General features: G+C 43.1%; 2 protein-coding genes and 1 pseudogene across 2 annotated transcripts; 2 read left to right on the top strand and 1 right to left on the bottom strand.

Moving 5' to 3' along the window:
- The first annotated feature begins 225 nt into the window (after positions 1–225).
- Positions 226–4,940, top strand: LOC121054898 (annotated as a pseudogene).
- A 350-nt stretch (positions 4,941–5,290) lies between these two features.
- On the bottom strand, positions 5,291–7,129 carry LOC121054920 (hexose carrier protein HEX6-like). The gene is made up of 2 exons (XM_040525896.1): positions 6,809–7,129; positions 5,291–6,739 (listed from the first exon to the last, which is right to left on the bottom strand). The coding sequence occupies exons 1-2, from the start codon at positions 6,945–6,947 to the stop codon at positions 5,310–5,312; spliced, it is 1,569 nt and encodes a 522-aa protein (XP_040381830.1). The 5' UTR covers positions 6,948–7,129; the 3' UTR covers positions 5,291–5,309.
- Positions 7,130–8,094: 965 nt separating this feature from the next.
- On the top strand, positions 8,095–17,838 carry LOC121054897. The gene is given in 4 exon segments (XM_040525830.1): positions 8,095–8,171; positions 9,020–9,083; positions 10,594–12,563; positions 15,648–17,838. Coding segments are annotated over 4 exon segments (4,116 nt in total). The 3' UTR covers positions 17,653–17,838.

Genomic DNA, 17,838 nt, shown 5'->3' with positions numbered 1-17,838 from the left:
ATAAGACTCGTAGTATTTTCCTATTATGACTATTATATTTACTCTTGTATGCTGCACAGGATGGGTGTGACCGCATGGTGCATTCATCTGTGTTTTAATCGTTATCTTATAGTAGTTATTGTCGATTGACGCTCGTGGTTTTTCCACGTAGGGGTTTTCACCTTAAATTCCGTATCTCCGCTGTGTCTTCGATCTGGTAAATTTTTCTAACAACTGATTTACTGTATGACCAGTCAGTTAGGACAACCCATTCTACTCTGATTTGTCGTAATTTATAAGCTCAACTGAAACTAGAAACATAATGACGCAAAGAGAACTTAATTTTAGTCCAATAGCCCTTCCCGCACGTTTAGTCATTTGATTTTGCGAGGGACATACAAATATATGATCGGGGTCGTGATGATTTTGAAAGGACTGAACTAATGTACTTGCACGAATTGACCATGCACATCTTCGATGACCGAATAACGTCTCAGGAAGGGCTCATGTTCAGAACAATTTGTGTGTGTGTATTCTGTCAAGCTTTTAAATATAGAATGCAACTGCAGGCAAAAAAACCAACAGCAGTGTGGAGGCTAACCTGTTTGTGTTTTTCCAGAGAGATTCTTCGCTGCCGGAGAAGAAGAAGAAGAAGAAGAAGTGGAGCAGTTCATCTACACTGGCTTCTGCGGCAGCACCATCACCGTAAACGGTACGGCTGTGGTCATGCCCGGCCGAACGGCCTCCTCCAGCTCACCAATGGCACAGCCCAGTCCAAAGGCCATGCGTTCCATCCAACGCCGCTGCGTTTCCAGGAGCAGCAGCATGGCACCGATGGCACGGTACTGCGGTCCTTCTCCTCCTCCTTCGTGTTGGCGATCCGCTCCATCGCCCCCGGCGTTAGCGCGCAGGGCCTCCCCGACCAACAACCTCTCGGGCGCCTTCTCCAACCAGTTCCTCCGCCTCCTCAACAAGAAGAACAATGGCAATGCCAGCAATTAACCATATCTTTGCCATTGAGCTCGACACCGTTCTCAACAACGACATGCTCGACATCGACGACAACCATGTTGGCATCGATATCAACGACCTTAGGTCCACGGATTCCTACACCGCCGGTTACTACGACAACAAGAATGGTGTTAATCAAAATGGGCTAGGCCCAATTAAAGTTGATTAAAATTTACTGGCCCACAATGAATGCTAGAGACAATAATACCACCTTAGAGATTTAAAGTGGAGAAGCTCAACTTAAATAGAGAGGTTAGTGAGACTCTTCGTTAACTGGTTGAGACAATAGAAAGACCGTCACATGCGCGCGCGTGTTTTGCACTTAATTAGAACGGCAGCCTTAATTAGCCATATAAGCCATGTCATGTATGTCTCGGCCGGGTCCGGTCGTGCCCAGGCCAACACATGTTGGGCCAGGCGGCCTATTTGACCGTCTGTACTCAAGATAAATAGGACTATGTGTTGACGTAAGATAAACAAATAAAGAACAAAATTTTATTGCTAAGGAAAGACGATGCAAATGCATGCTCTAGGGAAATATCTGTTGTACTTATTGGCCTTTTGATGGCATAGGAATAATTGGAGCTAGCAACAAGCTCTATGGTCGATTCCTCGAATCAACGCGTGAATCTTACCCTGATATCAAATTCGGTTGGTCGATCTCATAATTAAGTAGCCTCACATGTAAAAAGATTTATTTGTTCCACGATCATGCATAATTTCCCCAAATTTCTATGAAAGTTCGATGGGCCTCCTTGCTGGATCGCACAAAATTCAGATGATGATAACGTCGTACTACAGGCGCCGGTAGTCTGATGAGTCTTCACGTTCTATGCTTAATTCGTCATTTCTCCCACACTTTTGTTTTGGTCTTTTTAGCCACCGGCAGCAGCGTACGTACGTTACACGCTGCATTTTTTTTTTCATGAGCACTCGTCGTTTTTCACGCTTCGCCACTGATGGTATGTCATTTTCCACACGCTGTCCTTTTTTTTTTTGATTTTTGACACCGACAGAAATTTCAATAGTTGAACCATAATCATAAGATCATTGAAATATAATATTATAACTAGTCTCCGTTTTATATCGTAACAGTTTCCACCGTTGCTTAGATTGATTCATCGATGAATATATGTAGAATTTAAATATATGTCTAGACTGATTACCTTTTCATATAAATCTAGACAAGAGTAAAAAGTCTTAGATTATGAAATGGAGAAAATTTAAATGCATAGCCGAGTATATTAGATACTCCCTCCAATTCTATAACACTTTTAAACTATAAAAATTCATCAACTATTTCTTCAATAAATTATAATTTTTATTCACATTTTTTATATTCATTCTAACAAAAATAGTGGTTAAAGTTATCTTTGGAGACTGTGTGCTTATTCAAAACCATAAGTATTAGAGCAATGCCAATCGAAAAGCTAACTATTAGCTTATAATTTTTTTCTATATCGTCAAGAGAGCTAGCTTGTACAACAACTAATAACGCCTAAACATATAGGCACATCTCATACATGAACAGTGTTTGTTTTAGAGTCCATTCTACAGTCAACTATATTGTCAAAGTCTACATTGCTAATTAAGGTTATTTAACTTGTATTAAACTGTATGGATTTTAAGACGATCTTCTTTTTTTATAATTGGTGGGAACACTGGAAGTTTGGAGAGCCTACCATAGACGTTCTGTGTGTTCTCATTTGGCCATATTTCCACTAGTAATTTGTAGGGCACGCCGAGACGCCCTGTCAATACAAACATTGACTGAACAGCAAACACTTTTAGACCAGCCATATTTCCTGCGTGCTGTTGATCCTTCCCTGCTCTCTCCGATTCCATCCAAAGAAAATTTTAGAGCCATGTCAGGCCTGAATCGCCGGTGCTTTGTCCCAGAACTTGTTTCCACCATCGTCATCGTCATCCTGCAGGTAGCGATTGTTCTTCCATCGTACATCACTGCGGCGACAGGCGATGGCCAATTCGTATACAATGGATTCAGCAACAGAGATCTCATCGTCGATGGTGCAGCGACGGTGCTGCCCGGGGGATTGCTCGAGCTGACGAACGGCACGGCCTTGACGAAAGGCCATGCCTTCTACCCAACTCCTTTCCGCCTCCGCGGGTCGCCCGGTGCAGCACTCCAGTCCTTCACCGTCTGCTTCATTTTCGGTATCGTCTCTGCCTACCGCGAGGTCGCCACCGACGGCATGGCCTTCTTGGTTGCCCCGAGCTCCAATCTCTCCGGCGCGAATTCAGCGCAGCACCTGGGCTTGTTCAACGAGGAGAACAATGGCAACATGAGCAACCATGTTTTTGCTGTAGAGATGGACACCATACAGAACAAGGAGTTCATGGACATCGACAGCAACCACGTCGGCGTCGACATCAATGGCCTTCGCTCCGTGAATTCCTCTTCCGCAGGATACTACGACGACATCACCGGAGGCTTCCGGAACATGAGCCTGATGAGTGGCGAGGCGATGCAGATTTGGATCGACTACGATGCATCGGCGACGCGGATTGATGTGGCCATGGCTCCATTTAAGATGGCCAAACCCACCAAGCCATTGCTATCGACGTCACAAAACCTATCAGCAGTGCTAACAGATGTTGCATACATTGGCTTTTCAGCTGCAACAGGCCCGTTTGAAACAAGGCACTACATCCTGGGATGGAGCTTCAGCATGAATGGAACCATTCCATCTTTCTTGACAGATCAGCTGCCACAACTGCCTCGTGTATCTCGAAAAGCTTCTCAGCAGTCCAAGGTGTTGCTGATAATTGTGCCAATAGCAACTGCTGTATTTGTCTTTTCAGTGAGCTTAGCAATCTTCCTTTTTATGAGAAGACAACAAAAGTATGCAGAGCTGCGGGAAGATTGGGAAATTGAGTTTGGACCCCGTAGGTTTTCATTTAAGGACCTATATTTTGCGACCGAAGGGTTTAAGAATAGGCACCTCCTGGGCATAGGAGGGTTTGGAAGGGTGTACAAGGGTTTTCTTTCCGAATCTAAGTTGCAAATTGCCGTGAAGAGGGTGTCCCATGAGTCAAGGCAAGGCATAAGAGAGTTTATTGCTGAGGTTGTTAGCATGGGCCGCCTTCGGCATCGGAACATTGTGCAGTTACTTGGTTATTGCCGACGTAAAGGTGAACTTATTTTGGTCTATGACTATATGCCTAATGGTAGCCTTGATAAATATTTGCATTGCAATAGTAACCGTCCGAGTTTAGATTGGAATCAACGGTTTCGAATCATTAAGGGTGTTGCATCTGGTTTATTGTATCTTCATGGAGAATGGGAGCAAGTTGTTATCCACAGAGACATCAAAGCCAGCAATGTGCTTCTTGACGAAGAGATGAATGCACGCTTAGGCGATTTTGGCCTTGCAAGATTATATGATCATGGGACTGATATGCAAACCACACACCTTGTTGGCACAATAGGGTATCTTGCCCCTGAGCTGGTAAACACAGGCAAGGCTTCACCCAGCACCGATGTCTTCTCCTTCGGCATATTTATTCTTGAGGTTACCTGTGGACGAAGACCCATTGAGCATGAGATGAATAGTGACAAGCTCACATTGGCAAACTGGGTAATTGATCATTGGCACAAGGGATCACTTCTTGAGGCAATGGATCCAAAGCTCCAGAATGACTATGATGCAGATGAAGCATGCCTTGCTCTAAAACTAGGACTGCTTTGTTCTCACTCATCACCTACTGCAAGGCCAAGCATGTGGCATGTAATGCAGTATCTTAACAACGACTTACCGTTTCCGGAGTTGAACCCGATGGACATGATGCAGAATCGATGGGTGGACTCACCGGTTACATATTGCCAATCAGTGGCAAGCGATGGCACCATGTCAGGCCTGTCCGAAGGGCGGTAGCATCTATCTTTTCACTTGAGAATTCAAAACTTATTCGCAAAAAAAATGTCATATTGTAATGCACCTGGTCCCATTAATCACCTTCCATTCAAAGTTTCTCTCTATTCTACCCTAAACACCGTTGTGAATTTTTCTCGGACCTTAACTTTTACTAAACAACCTAGAACGATATGTATTTTGGGACGGAGTTAGTACACTGGTACTTACATCCATCAATGTAAAAGAAGTGCTACCAGTATGTACATGTTCTTGAGGGAAATATAGCCAGTGTTGTTCTGAAACAATCATCGCCTGATCAGTTACATCAGTAAGAGGATCAGATAGTCATTCAGTGATGTTAGGCATAGCATGTAAACAAGTGGAGTAGATCTTGGTCTTGCAATGGTAAATTGTTTCGATCAGCGAATTGCAAAATTGATTGTTTCAGAGCTTGTCGACGCCGATGGCTCTACATTCGTCGTCGTCGCCGGAGTCGGTGACGAACCTCTTCCAGAACCAGTGATGCGCCCACAGCTTCCCGACCTGCTCGATGGGCAGTCCCTTGGTCTCCGGCAGCAGGAGGTACACGAAGGTGGTCATGGCCACCAGCCACGCCGCGAAGAAGAAGAAGATGCCGGCTTTCATGTGGCACAGCATCGCCAGGAACGACTGCGCCACCGCCGTCGTCAGCAGGAAGTTCACCGCCACCGCGATGCTCTGCCCCGCCGACCTCACCTCCAGCGGGAAGATCTCGCTCGGCACCAGCCAGCCCAGGGGACCCCACGACCACGCGAACCCGGTCACGTAGACGGCGACGAGCACGATGAGCAGCAGCGCGCTCGCCCTGCTCAGCTCGCCGTCGTCGCCGAGCTGCGCCGCCATGATGGCCCCGATCAGGACCTGCGACACCACCATCTGGGCGCCGCCGGCGAGGAACAGGGTGCGGCGCCCGAACCGGTCCACGGCGAACATCGAGGCGAGCGTCGCGGCGACGCCGGCCACCTGCTTGACGACCACCGCGAGGAGCGCCGCGCTCTCGCCCATCCCGACGGTGCGGAGCAGCACCGGCGCGTAGAACGCGATGGCGTTGATCCCGGTCATCTGCTGGAAGAAGGGGATCATCACGGCCATCACCAGCTGCGGGCGGTAGCGCCGCTGGGTGAGCATCATCGCCAGCCCGCGCCTCGCCGTGACCTTGGACCTGTCCGCAGCGACGATGTCGTCCAGCTCGTCCTCGACTCCGGCGCCGTCGTTGCCTCGGATCTTGCTCAGGAGCGCTCTCACTTTGTCATGGTCTTCGCCCTGCTGGATGAGGCTGTTGGGCGTCTCAGGGAGGAAGAGCGCGCCGACGGCGAGGAACGCGGCGGGGACGGCCGCGACGGCGAGCGACACGCGCCACCCCCAGCCGCCGGCGATCTTCTCGGTGCCGAAGTTGACCAGCTGCGCCACGAACGCCCCGACGCTGACGCAGAGCTGGAAGCCGTTGCTGAACGCGCCACGGCGCGACGGCGGGGCCATCTCCGAGAGGTAGAGCGGCACGGCCTGGTTGCCGAACCCGACGCCGACGCCGAGCAGGACGCGGGCAAGAATCACCATGGGGAGGTCCACCGCCGCGGCGCCCACCGTGGCGCCGGAGACGATGGCCGCGCCGGCCACGAGCATCGACGGGCGGCGCCCGCGCCTGGCGGTGACCGACGAGGCGAAGAACGTGGTGACGAGGCCCGCGACGTAGAGCGACGACGTGAAGGCGGTGAGCAGCTGGCTGTCGAACCGGCAGTAGTTGCTCACGCCCTCCCCTTCACCGCCGCCGTGCATCCGCCGGTACACGTCCGGAAAGAACCGGCGCAGGAAGGCGTCCATCGACGACACGCCGGCTGCAGCAATCGACGATGAGCGGCAGTGGCAGTGGCAGTGAGGAGTGGATGGGTAGGTGCGGTGCGTACCGGAGACGCCGATGTCGTAGCCGAAGATGATGCCGCCCATGCAGGCGGTGACGCAGGAGAGGACGACGAAGGAGGTGGTCCGGCCTACGTCGTAGGGGTGGATGAGCTGTTGGATCTCGGGGGCGACGCCGGGCGCCATGGCGAAGCTCGAGCAGTCCGGCCGGCCGCCGGCATGGAAGGATACCGTGCTGACTCTGCTTATTCTTTTTTTTTTTTTGTCTCTCTCTCTTTTTAATTTTATTTTTGTTCCAGAATTGTGCCGATAATTTTTACTTGGTTGTCGAGTTGCACATAGGCGAGAGACGTGAATGATTGAGTGAGTGAGGCATCACCATCAGGGGAACACACTTCTCACTCCACTGGTGTTATTGTAGCATTTGGCCCGGTTCACGGCACGGTCATTTGGCCCGGTAGAGTACGACTAGTGTTGGGCCCATCTCAGTGTGGCCCGACAGTTAGGCCGTGCATACACCAATCCCTTGACATGATAGGCTAGTCCGGCCCGACATGGTTTGGAAGAAAGATAGTTGACACATGTAAAATAGACTTAATTTAATCATACTAGCACATATTGCTCGTGCGTTGTAACGGGATTTAATTTAAAAAAATATCATAACATGTTATTAACATTACTTTTGGTATGTGTCATGTTTTAACTGTTATATATATTGGTTATTGATATATGGGTTTATTAATCTCACAGTTCTTTTTTTCTCATAGTAAGTAAAGTCAATGAGAATGGTTAATATACAGAATCCATCATTATTATTTCTTTTAAAAATAGAGTATAAATAAAAAACAAATAGTTGATGTTGGTGGCGGCAGATTCATTGCCACACCACCACTAGTAATGTTTATAGCAGTATAGACAAGGCACGACCCAAGGAGAGAAGAGTGACACGTCAAAGTTGTTCCAAGCTTGTACCTAGGGGTCCCAGCATAAGTCTGGTCTAGCCTTGTGTGTCGTGTAATACAACCTCTTTTCTTGTAATATATTGACGTGAAAATCTTTTGCGTGTTCAAGAAAAGAAGAAATGTAAAATGGATTTATTTAACACATGGCCCAACGATGGTTTGTCATGTATTTCGGATGGCTCGGCAAGGCTTAAGACTTATTGGGTGACGATCGGTGCAACCCGTGGCCAGCGCATAGGTCTGGTCGGACGGCCCATTTGGCTGTGTTCTTAACAGAAAAGGCCAGGTGTGTAAACCATTTTCATTAGCAAAAAGATATTTTCAGGACTGTGAATTCTGAACCATCAATGTGCAGAGCTAGTTAGGTATGTATGCAGTACAAACTGCATCCCTGATGCCTGCTGGTTCAAATATCACTTTGGCATATCAAAGAACTGACAATTTTTAGGTGAATTCATCTCTTCACTTCCTGAATATTACGTCTAAAACTATGTCCGGGTAAGGAGAATGTAGATATCCCGAGCATATTACTGCACACATAAATAAACCCATTTGGAACAGGCTGGCAAAAGAAACCTCTCAGATTTAAACACCCAAAATTTACTAGGTGCTTCGCTAAAGAGGCATACCTAGACATGCAAGGTTTTCTTCTTAAAAGACCGGAAATTGAAGGTTATATGTAATTAAATGAAAAAACCTAAAGATTCAAGTCATTGTCTTTGGGACGCAATGGGCAGCAAGCTCAATTAAATTCGATCCTTGGAACCCTCTTCCTTGGGTAATTAACCTTTCATCAAGTCAGTCAAGACTAGATGAGCATCATCATGTGTCATGCTACAAGATTATTAAAGATATCATATCCCTGTCAGAGATGTTGGCACAATTTAATTTGGTAGCACATAACACTTGTGATAACTAGCCTACACAGCAGGTTCCATGAATCATAGGCAAGCTCCACCAATCATAAGAAATATTTGCACATATATGCTCTGCATAGATCCATTAACGCTGCCCCTGTGGTGCAAAAACTGGCTGGGTGGATGGACACATGTGGTGCAAAAACATCACGCGTTTTTTATAGAGGTGGAGGAATATAAGGTTTGGATATGTAGCAATTTTTACAATCCTTAAAAGAAAATACCGTAAAATTTGGTACATCTAATTATTCTGTATCTTAAGGTATTAAAATTTTACAATTTTACTATTCTTAAGAAAATATTTGGAGGTACTATATTTTCTAGTGTATAATTTGGTATATGTAACTCAAGATATTAAAATTTTAATTGCAAATTTTAGTACACAGAGATACTTCCTCGAGAATGATAAAATTGCCCTTAGACATATTGGGATGTATCTAGCCGTATCATGATTTCTTTTGTTTATTGGAGAATGTGAAAAATAGCATATACCTACTGGACACGTATCCCGACGTGTCAAATACGTATCTGACACAGACACACGACTGAAGGGGCGTATCTACTTAATGTAGTGTGCCACCACCCCAACCAACAGCTCCATCTTTTGTGAATGAAAAATGGGTAGAGTGTGGGGGCCAATTAGCTGAAAGGTATGTGTAAATAATGGATGTGACGTGTAAAAAGTGATGACGTAAAATGATTGATAATGATATTCTTTTTTAAAATTTTTGTTACAATGCATGGGCAGTAAGCTGCTAAATGAATAGGAAAATTCTCCTATTTTGAGTTCAACCCTTTGTTTAGGATTTCAGCCTTTCTCTACTGAAAGTCTCAAATCAAGATCAGTGTCAAGGACCTCCCCTGCTGCAAGCCTTCAAGTGCTAAACATGTCTGAAAAGGATACAAACAGGAAAAGGAGGCACCTACTTTTTAAGTTGTGGAAAGTGTTCTCTTGGCATCACATTCCATCTTTCTTTCACAAAGAAATTAGCTACGAGGGCAATACACCCTTGAATGAAAAAGAAAACAAATGTGCTTACTTGTAGTGTAGTTCCATGCACTTGCCTGACATAATTCTAATAATTAATCCTTCCATTTTTTATTGACACCATTGACTTTTGCATCTATGTTTGTTATTGGTTTTTTTCAAAAGAATTATGCAAATATGCAAAATTATATCATGCTTAAAGTGCAAACCAAATCATATCAAAATAGTTAATAATTATGTATTTTTGATAAGATGAATGGTCGGTGTCAAATAAAAAAAGGTGGAGTGAGCACGTATTAGAATTTCCTACTAGATCAGAGTATATCCCATAGAAGTTATTCAAGTTTGCTAAAAATATGGGACCACATTTTTTGTTTGATTTCAGTCATTTCTTCCCTATGTATTTGCGCTCTCTCTCTCTCTCTTATACTCTGTACGTGAATATGTCTCTCTCTCTCTCCTATCTCCTCTTTCAAGTAGGCAGTCAATTGTTTTTTTCCTAATTCTCTTATATAGTGAGCATGATAAACTTACAGTATAGGTATTGGAATTTGCAGTGTAATTACAGTGTAAGTGCCTGTGATATACGGTATAAAAAATTAATTTTTTATACAAGATGCGGCGCCATAAATATAGATAGTCCCAAAAAAGTTTGTGAGAAGAAATATTGAAGGAGACAGCTTCAATTTTCCCTGAAATTATTAATACTGTATTAATTTTGGATTCTCTGCACTTCTGCAGCCTGTAGGTAATTGTTCTTTTGGAGGACCTGTTCAAACAAACTTCGTTTTCAGTATACCTAATTACTTGACCCATAACACCTGTAGAAAATGGCAGACAAGGGAGGACTCCCAGACCTACTGGATAGGCAAATGCAAAATACAAAGTATCAAATGGAGAGCAAGGTTCAGACGTTCGTTCAGTACTAGTGAAGCTTTTCTGGCACTTTGATTGTGTCACTGAAGCTCATACCTGCCATGAATCGTTTATCCTTGCTTTTGCACTTGATCTTCTTCTTCCTCCTCATCTCTAACCTTTCAGCCCTTGTCACTGCTGACGATGAATTCGTATACTCCGGCTTCAATGGCGCTAACCTCACCCTCGACGGTGCGGCCACAGTCACACCAAATGGCCTACTTATGTTGACCAATGGAAGCCTACGGCTCAAAGGCCATGCCTTTCATCCAACTCCATTCAGTTTCAGGAAGAAACCCAATGGAACAGTGAGGTCCTTTGCTGTTTCCTACATATTTGCCATCTACTGCCTCCGACCTAACATTTGCGGCCATGGCATGGCTTTCGTTGTTTCCGCAAGCAAGAACTTCTCAACCGCAATGGCAAGCCAATACCTTGGCCTTGGAAACGACGAAAGCAATGGCGATTCGGCCAACCGTTTCTTCGCTATCGAGCTCGACACGAACCAAAATGATGAATTCAAGGATATCAACAACAATCATGTTGGAATCGACATCAACCATCTTACATCTGTGAACTCCAGCAGTGCAGGCTACTACGTTGGTGACAATGGTAACTTCAACAACATTACACTCACAAGTTACAAGGTGATGCAAGTATGGCTGGAATACAATGGGAATAGCAAACAGATCAATGTGACCCTAGCTCCCATAAAAATGGCCAAGCCTGTTAAACCACTACTCTCTGCCTACTGCAACCTCTCAACAGAGTTCACAGGCATGGCATATGTTGGCTTCTCGTCATCCACGGGCTCATTCGTTGCACGACACTATGTGCTTGGCTGGAGTTTTGGCATCAACAAACCTGCGCCAGCCATCGACATCAGTAAGCTGCCAAAGCTACCATATGAAGGCCAGAAGCCACAGCCCAAAGTTTTAGCAATCACTCTGCCAATAGCCTCAGCAATATTTGTTCTTGTAGTGGCAGCACTCGCCATTCTACTCTTCCGGAGGAGATTAAGGTATGCCGAGGTACGAGAAGATTGGGAGGTTGAATTTGGGCCTCATAGATTCTCATACAAGGACCTGTTCTATGCTACGGAAGGATTTAAGAATAATAATCTACTAGGAATAGGAGGGTTTGGAAGGGTATACAAGGGACTGCTCCCAACATCTAAACTGGAGATTGCTGTGAAGAGAATCTCTCATGACTCCAATCAAGGTATGAAGGAATTTGTTGCGGAGATTGTCAGCATAGGTCGTCTCCAACACCGCAATCTTGTGCAGTTACATGGCTATTGCCGACGAGAAAGTGAACTTATTTTAGTGTATGATTATATGTCCAATGGAAGTCTTGACAAGCACTTGTATGGTCAAGAGAACAATTCTACTTTGACATGGGCCCAAAGGTTTCAAGTAATCAAAGATATTGCATCTGGATTGCTTTACCTCCATGAGGAATGTGAGAAAGTAATACTCCACCGGGACATCAAGCCAAGCAATGTACTTCTTGATGACAATATGAATGGACGACTAGGTGACTTTGGCCTGGCAAGGTTATATGACCATGGTACCGACCCTCAAACTACACATGTTGTTGGTACAATAGGATACCTAGCTCCCGAGCTGGCACGCACTAGCAAAGCAACACCCCTTACCGATGTATTTGCCTTTGGCATGTTTGTTCTTGAAGTCACATGTGGCCGAAAACCCATTGACCAAACTTCACAGGATGGTCAATTGATGTTGGTAGACTGGGTACTTCATTGTTGGAACCAAGGACTTCTAAATGATGCAGTGGATATCAAGCTCCAAGGTATCTACAATATTGATAATGCATGTCTTGTTCTGAAGTTAGGATTGTTGTGTACACACCCTTTTATCAATAGAAGACCCACTATGAGGCATGTTATGCAGTTTCTCAATGGGGAGATGGAACTACCAGAGCTAACACCAACAAACATGAGCTTCAACATGCTCTCCTTGATGCAGAACCAATGTTTTGATCCTAAGATCACCATGACAAACCCATTTCCAATTTCAAACAGTACACTATCAGACCTATAGAAGTTAGATCTCACACATGGTCTCCCTACAATGTGTAGTTAATCTTTGTATTTTCGACTCTTAGTTTTACATGCACAGTAGCATATTATTTCCTATAATGTAAATAAACTGGGGCTGTAATATTAGATCTACAGTATGCCTACTTAGTACATATTCCTATAGTTATATACCAAGGTTTCCTTATATATATATATATTCTTACTTAGTACATATGGCCATTACCTTTTCTGAAACAAACATCACTCCAATTTAGTGAAATAAATGTGGTAGACAAACTAGCCAATAGCTAGCAGGTATTGCATGCTAGTTTTGAATCCTGAATGCTAAGCCTGTAAAATTTCCAGAGGAAGATCTTTCAGATGGTTTCATCTAAATTTTCTCCATTTGCCAAAGAACATATTGTGTAGTTATTGTTTGCAAATTCTTTAATGGAGAATAATGTCAATTCTATGGATTGACAATAATACTTATGGGTGCTCTAGATCATTGAAAAGATGGTGACACACGAGAATTTATACTAGTTCATGCCCTTAGTGGTAAGGCAATTTCCTACTCTAGTGCGTAGATTAGATTGTATGAATATGAGTGTATTATGGCGTATGAGAGCACCTATCCATCCCCTTTTAGGGTCGGCCGACTCCCTTTTACAGGCGGCCGACAGGCGAGCAAATCCCAGTTTTCATAATGGTTGAGTAATCACCACCTAGATTAGTAGGAGGAAGGTTACGTTCGTTATCCTTCTTAGGCTGCGTTCAGTTGGGGTTTTGATAACCGGCGTGGAAAACATGATATCAGATTAATATATGCTTAGTTAATTATTAATTATAAAAATAGAAAAATGGATTAATCTAAATTTTTAAAGCAACTTTTATATATAACGTTTTAATAAAAAATACCATTTAATAGTTTGAAAAACGTGCACACGAAAAATGAGAGAATATAGGTTAGTTACCTAGCTTGCCAAACGATGGCCTTAGAGCATCCCCAACAGTTCATCCATCACATCCTCCATCCTAGAAATAGAGGATGAAGAGTAAAAGTTGAGCTCCAGCAGAATATCTATCTCATCATCTATTTTTGGATGTCATCCATATTAGGAGAGAGAAACTCTATATTTAGATGTTCTCTCCAATCCTCCAAATAGATATAGAGGATGACATATATAGATGATCTGCTAGAGTACAAAGGGATATAAAGGATGAAAGTGTTTTAGATGATCATCCAAATGAATATGGATGACCAAATTTAGATGAGCTGTTGGGGATGCTCATACTTAGGTTACAAGACACTTAGCAAGGCTGGGCCTACTCAACCCCACCCTACTTTTTGGTACCCTAGCCCCATGTATTCCACAAATAAGCTTCATTGTTTGTATCCGATTGCCTTACACAGAAGGGTTCGATCCATCTGTGCACTCACCTAGTTCATATATATATGGCAGAATAAACAAGATATAAAGTCAAGATCAGTCCATTTTCCTGCCAATTAATTTGAGCCATATCAAGGATACAAAGTCTGGTTTTTATATTTTTAAACAGACTGACCACTTTTTACCTAATTAATGGGATCTTTCACATGAGATATATACCATTCCCATGCAGGCTAAGAATACCAGCTCCAACCATTTTATTGTCTCTGAACAGCTTAATAAACAGGATTATCTTGATGTAGTTCAGAAATCTCAAAGAAATTGCAAAATTAATTGAAATGTGAACTCCATTCATAGAAGCCATATGATTCTAAATAAATAGTATCAAACCTGTTTCATGTGCCGGTGTCTGAGGCATTCAGAAAACATGTTAGTTTTGGAAAGAGTGGTTACCAACCTCCGTTTCATAATGTAAGATGTTTGACTTTTTTGTTGTAACGTTGATCATTCGTCTTATTCAAAAATTTAGTTTAAATATAAAAAATAACAAGTCGTGCTTAAAGTTCTTTTGATAATAAAGTAAGTCACAAGCAAAATAAATGATATTTTCATAATTTTTTGAATAAGACAAATGGTCAAATATTACAAGCAAAAAAAGTCAAACATCTTACATTATGAAACGGAGGGAGTAATAACCAATAGATTTTCTGAAACTTGTTCCCAATGCATGCTTGATTCCTACAGAACGTTTTGATGTTTTCAATAATGCTTTTATATCATCATATAAATCTAAATCAGGTTTCTAATGTCTTGAGTCTGAGTAACAAACACGTCTATAAACACTTTATTATGAATTACTTGATTGTCATAGGAACAAACATCAATTTCATCATGAACCCGATTGAGCGTAACTTGATTACGGTGACTACAGGCAATCTCTACAAAGCACAACATTTTGGGAAAAGTTAAAAGATGTTGGTCAGATTACAACAGATAATATCCTATGAAATTAGCACATACCAGTCTTCATCAAGACAAACTTGAGGCAAGTATTTATTGCATTGGCAACCGGCAACCAACGTCTGGCACACATAAGAAACCTGGCACATGATTTGGTACAAATTAAGTATTCTCCAAATACACAGTACAACAATCTTAATTTTGTTTTCTTAAAGTTCTATAAGATTTCACCTTCTTGTCTCACTTTCATGTTTCTTGCATGCATGCTAGGTAATATTTACATAGGAAAAATTGGAGGGGCTCTGTAGACAATAAACCAGTCATACACAGTTGTCATTATTAGAAATTGAATGCTTGTTATATTTGAATTTTTGGAACTTAGGACTTCACATTCTCAATGAAAGAGTAGTCATTTAATATTGATAAAGGCTGGAAAGCTTAGTACAATTGCATGGATAAGATTAATTAGCACACATTTTATTGCATCAAGAATTCTTTTAAGAAAACACATACACATAGAAATCACTTTCTCAATATAAAGTACCAACTAAAAGAAACAAGGTAACAGGATTTGCCCTCACTATAAAATCAATACAAATTTACTAACAGTGTGTTATCTGAAACCACAAAGCAACATGGTTTATCAAGCGCTTCATCCATTCATCTTCTTCAATGTTTTTGTTCAGGTTAGACAAACATCTCACAGAAAGTTTTGCTTCCTTTTCTTTCTCGTTTCCTTTGGTGCCAACTGTACATCCTTCACCACCTCCAGTGATGATCAACTCTTATATCATGGTTTCACTAGTGCAAACCTCATCACTGATGACACTACCATAGTCATGTCAAATGGACTACTTGAGCTAACCAATGGCACAGTTAACCGCAAAGGCCATGCATTCTACCCATCTCCATTGCACTTCCACAGGTCACACAGTGAGACAGTACAATCTTTCTCGGTTTCATTTGTGTTTGCGATCCACTCTAGCTACCCCGGCATGAGCCTACATGGATTGGCCTTTGTTGTTTCCCCAAGCACAAACTTCTCCAATGCATTGGCTAGCCAGTACTTGGGATTTCTAAACTCTCAAAACAGAGGCAACTCAAGCAACCATATCTTAGCTATCGAGTTTGACACTGTCATGAACATTGAGTTCGAAGACATCAACAACAACCATGTAGGAATTGACATCAACAACATCCACTCTGTAAAATCCCATTCTGCAGGCTACTATGATGATAGAACTAGTAGCTTCCGAGACATCAGTCTTATTAGTGGGGACCCAATGCAAGCATGGGTGGACTACAATGGGGAAGACAAGAAAATCAGTGTGGCTTTGGCTCCTATTAAAATGGAGAAACCTACAAGGCCACTCATCTCAATTTCCTATGATCTCTCAACAGTCTTGAAAGAACCATCTTATATTGGATTCTCAGCATCAACTGGTTCAGCTGACTCACGACACTACATCCTTGGCTGGAGCTTTGGCATGAATAAACCAGCTCCTACGATTATTGTCAACAAACTACCAAAGCTACCTCGTCGTCAAGGCTCAAACCCTCAGCTAAAGCTCCTTGCAATCACTCTACCGATAGCCAGTGCAATATTTGTGATTCTTTTATGTGGTGTATTCATTATAATTGTTCGGAGGCGATTGAGGTATGCGGAGCTAAAAGAGGATTGGGAGGATGAGTTTGGGCCGCATCAGTTTTCATATAAAGATCTACTCCAGGCGACACAGGGGTTCAGCAATAAACAACTACTTGGTGCGGGAGGATTTGGCAAGGTCTACAAAGGAGTGCTTCCATCATCTAAATTAGAAGTTGCTGTGAAGAGGGTGACCCATGAGTCTAGACAAGGGATGAAGGAGTTTGTTGCTGAGGTTGTTAGTATTGGCCACATTCGTCATCGCAATATCGTCCAATTATTGGGCTATTGCAGGAGAAAAGGTGAATTACTTTTAGTTTATGACTATATGACAAATGGCAGCCTTGATAAGTATTTATACTACAGTGACCTCAAACCTACATTGAGTTGGGATCAACGCTTTCGGATCATCAAGGGTATTGCATCTGGATTGTTATATCTCCATGACAAATGGGAGAAAGCTGTCATCCACCGAGACATCAAGGCAAGCAATGTTTTGCTCGATAGTCAAATGAATGGAAGGCTAGGTGACTTTGGCCTTGCAAGACTATATGATCATGGCTCTGACCTACAAACAACACACGTGGTCGGAACCATGGGGTACCTTGCCCCAGAATTAGTGTGCACAGGTAAGGCATCCCCTCTCACAGATGTGTTTGCCTTTGGTACATTCCTTCTTGAGGTCACCTGTGGGCAAAGGCCAGTTAACAACAGTGCACAAGACAATCCTCGTGTATTAGTTGACTGGGTTGTCGAGCATTGGCAAAAAGGATTGCTAACAAATATAATAGACACAAGGCTGCAAGGAAAATATAACATTGATGAGGCATGCTCGGTGCTAAAGCTAGGTCTATTATGCTCACATCCATTTACCAGCATAAGGCCCAATATGCAGCAAGTCATGCAATACCTTGATGGCGATATGCTCCTCCCAGAGCTGACACACATGGAAATGAGCTTCAGCATGCTCTCCATAATGCAGGATGAAGGGTTTAACCCACTGACATTATCATATCCTCCTTCAGGAACTAGCATTGGCACAATATCTAACATCTCTGGAGGAAGATGATAAACTTGGTTATTATGTCATGTGTACTTGTGTGGCATTGGTGATAATATGTGTCAACTCTTATGTAACCTTAGGCATAGTTAGCTTAAAAGGTCCTATTATTATCTTTTTAAATAATAGTGTATTATTTGTATATAGTACGTGGTGTTTACAACACCCGCAGTTAATCCTATACACACTAGAATG

This window comes from Oryza brachyantha, chromosome 7 (assembly GCF_000231095.2).
Source record: "Oryza brachyantha chromosome 7, ObraRS2, whole genome shotgun sequence".
Classification (NCBI taxonomy): Eukaryota; Viridiplantae; Streptophyta; class Magnoliopsida; order Poales; family Poaceae; genus Oryza; species Oryza brachyantha.
Note: the sequence above shows the minus strand (reverse complement) of the source record. Positions and strands in the feature narration are given on the sequence as shown.

What these genes read in the sequence shown, in the direction of transcription:
- LOC121054920 (XM_040525896.1), bottom strand. Translation starts at nt 6,947, where the DNA reads ATGGCGCCCGGCGTCGCCCCCGAGATCCAACAGCTCATCCACCCCTAC. An exon ending in CTACGACATCGGCGTCTCCG is followed by an intron (nt 6,740 to 6,808) that starts GTACGCACCGCA and finishes CGATTGCTGCAG; the next exon opens with CCGGCGTGTCGTCGATGGAC.